Source organism: Echinops telfairi, unplaced genomic scaffold (genome assembly GCF_000313985.2).
Source record: "Echinops telfairi isolate 266 unplaced genomic scaffold, ASM31398v2 ScPeMD7_23;HRSCAF=83, whole genome shotgun sequence".
In the NCBI taxonomy this organism is placed as follows: domain Eukaryota; kingdom Metazoa; phylum Chordata; class Mammalia; order Afrosoricida; family Tenrecidae; genus Echinops; species Echinops telfairi.
In genome coordinates this window covers 15,322,918-15,326,041 of record NW_022103920.1, presented here as the reverse complement: position 1 = coordinate 15,326,041, position 3,124 = coordinate 15,322,918, and the positions used below count along the sequence as shown (strand labels likewise).

At 45.5% G+C, this 3,124-nt stretch overlaps 1 protein-coding gene across 4 annotated transcripts in view; it reads right to left on the bottom strand.

Moving 5' to 3' along the window:
* The window catches only part of TMEM209 (transmembrane protein 209), a 28,799-nt gene that overhangs the window by 9,845 nt on the left and 15,830 nt on the right, over window positions 1-3,124 (bottom strand). For all 4 annotated transcript variants that reach the window (XR_006679958.1, XM_045288789.1, XM_030885234.2 and 1 more), the window contains one exon: window positions 2,880-3,005. Coding sequence is in view for 3 of the 4 variants with exons in the window: in XM_045288789.1 (XP_045144724.1) it covers window positions 2,880-3,005 (126 nt within the window). In the remaining variant the exon portion in view is untranslated. The remainder of the gene's footprint in view (window positions 1-2,879; window positions 3,006-3,124) is intronic.

The following is a 3,124-nucleotide window of genomic DNA, read 5'->3' as shown; positions in this document are numbered from 1 at the left end:
TGTTCCCGGCCAACTCGGAGGTTTGACTCCGGGCTGAGAATCGGACGACCTCAGACAGTCACTGGTCATCTTCAAGGTGCAGCAATTGTAATGTGGTCAGCAAAAGAATGCTCTTATTTTTAGGAAATGCATGCTGGAAGGTAATGATGCCTGTCACTTTCAAATATTATAGCAAAATTAGTATGAATAAACTGTAAAAAATGGAACAAGTGATTGTTAAATGTGTGCAGGTATATGTAAAGAGGATAAAAATGGCAAGACACCTCAGGGGGATGACCGATAAATTGTGTTTACCATAAATTAACAAGGAGATTTTGTTTTAAAAGGGAGCCAAAGGCAGATAAAAAACAAACAACAAAACCCACAGATCCAAGAATGGGTTTGGGGTTTGGACTAATTCCTAGCTCCAACTAAGAACAGTTAGTTCTTACATCTCGGCCCTGCTTGATACTCGCCCTCAGGAAGGGAACACAGAAGATATGGGTGCTATAGCAAAATGCGGTGAAGAATTTAGATCGTGCTCAGGTACTAAATAAAATAGTGCCTGGGGTCTTAAAGGCTGTCTCCAAACAAGCAGCCATGTAAGTGAGAGGTCAACTAAGTCCGCATGGAAGAGGCACACCAGCATCAGCCACCCAAGGATTGTAAATCAAATAATCCAAAGTCAAAGGAGGAAATAGTATCAGAGCCTAAAGTGTGCGAATCCAGTTTGCAGAAGGCTATGGCTGACAGTGGGAGCCCAAGAGGCATTTGTGGAAACAAATGTAGGAACGAGCCCTCCAGTGATCTCCCTCCATCCGTACTAGAAGGATGGGAGGAAAGTCGTTAATAGACAGAGGGCATTGGAGAGGTAAGTATACACGATCAAAGGCATAAACCTGACTTGAACACTTAAAACTTGGTCAGCTGACCCCCTCTCTAATGCACGTTAAACCTGATCTGGTTTTTAACCTTTTCTGCATTTTTGCTTTGCTTTCGTTGTTCATTTTAGGGGCTATCTTGGGTGTGTTATGTCATTGGGGCTCAACCTCTTGGAGCATGTTATATGTTTTTCTGTGTTTCGGTATATGAAACCCAGGACTGATGAATCTATAGGGACAGCAAGTAGAATAAGGGTTTTGGGGGGCGGGAGAGGGAGGTAAAAGGGATGTTTGGAAATGGACTGTGGTAGTAACTGTACAATCCTGCTTGATGGGGTTGAACTGTGGAATGACAGACGCATTACCTCCCAACTGGTGAATTAAAAACACCATAAACTGGCATGCTGGCTAACAACAACAAAATGGCAAGACATTGGAAGTGTTCCACCCGGAAGGCAAGCACTCACCAGGTTACTTTTAATACTCAGCTGGGCTTTTTATACAGACTAACCCCAAGAATCATGGCGAGGGGGTTCACCTGCTCGTGCTCGGGGGCAGCCCTGCTCTGTCCCACAGGGTTGCTGAGTTAGACTGGACTGACGGCACACGGCATCAACCGCGGCGTGCTCCGTACGGGCGTGTGTTCTCTCTCTCTCAGACACATACATGCACACGCACGCCTGCATGAGAACTATTTCATAGATAAGAATATCCTCTTATCCATGAAGCCATCTTGTCCAAACACTCAAATCTGCATTTCCAGGAAATCCAGAGGACAAGAGATCAGGTGAAACTACCCACAGGGAGACCAGTCAATTCGAGATCACGCCGAATGCTAAGGGCACACGATCCAGTTCTTTGAACAAACAAACTTTGGTGGGGGGGATGAAGGGAAACCTGGGGCTTAAAAGGTATCAACCAATCTCAATGTGTAGCTATTATATGAACTCTGACTCAAACAATTACAAAAAGAAAAAGTAAGGATACATCTTAGGAGGTGGCTGATATAAAGAAAGCATTAGACTTGTGGGGATAGTTTCCAAAGGCCTTATCTTTCAGAGAGGTGGAGATGAGCTGTATGTAGTGAGGGCAGGGCTGCACAGACCGACAGCTGCTGGGTGATGCATGCCAGTGGGTGAGCACCCAGTTTCCCCAGGCTCGTGGATAGCTGAGATTCTCTTTGTATGAAAACTTAAAAAAAAAAAGGCATACAGAAAGTGCTTATTTCTGAACCCCACTCTAAACTTGGGGGTCGGGGTGGAGAAACACTAGAATATTTCCATATGAGGACATCTGATCAACCTGAATACCAAAATCCTACTTATAGAACTTGTTTTAGTGATGAGAACCCTTTAAACGTTTACCCATATTAAAAAAAAAAAAAAAAAGGAAAGAAAGAAATTCCAATGGTATGAATTATTCCCTAAGTAGAAGGCAAAAAGGAAGTGTGGGGCAGGGTTGGGGGCTCAATTTCCTGATTCTCAAGTAGGTCTCCAAAGATCACATTTCTCCCCAGATGATAAGAATACAACGGAAACCCAAGGAAGTAACCTGTCAAGTATGAATTATTCAAGGTCAGAGAAACACATGTGGGTGGGGGAGGAGTGGCTCACAGGGGCGGACGGAATGCCCACCACTGACTAACACGTGCAGAAACCGTCCAATTGGTGTATGTTCTCAACAGCAGCAAAATACATGCAGTTTTCATCAAGCAAGGGAGCAGAGGTGAGCATGGGAGTCCCAGTGGCCCCCACTCTGGCTGGGCACGCTAAGCTGGAGGACTGAGCAAAGAGTTCACTTGAGCCTGTTTGGCTTACAGCGAATAGGTCCCTTTTCTTAGTTAATACATTGAAACTGTATCTTGAGGCAAGTCTGCGGACAGGTGACAGAAAACCCGAAAGGTGTCCAGCACAAATCTTCACGGAGCCGTCATGACAGAGCTCGCTCAAAACCAGAAAATCATACTTTGGGCGTGCTTTCAAAAACGCATTGGGACCTTTGTTCACGAGATCAAGTTACCTTTGATTCTTTCAAACAAGTACTCCTGGTTGGGTGTGAGATCCAGGTACTGCACGATGGCGTTCAGTGTTGGGATGAGAGGGGCTTTGACCAGCGCCGCTTGCTTCAAGCTAGTAATGGATGCCTCTGTTGAAAATGCACAGATCACAGGTCACCTGAGGAGGAGTTCTCTGCCCGTCTGCCAGGGCTGCCACAGCATCTACTACTAGCATGCTCCCTGTGCCCGTCTGCCATTGCATCTACTA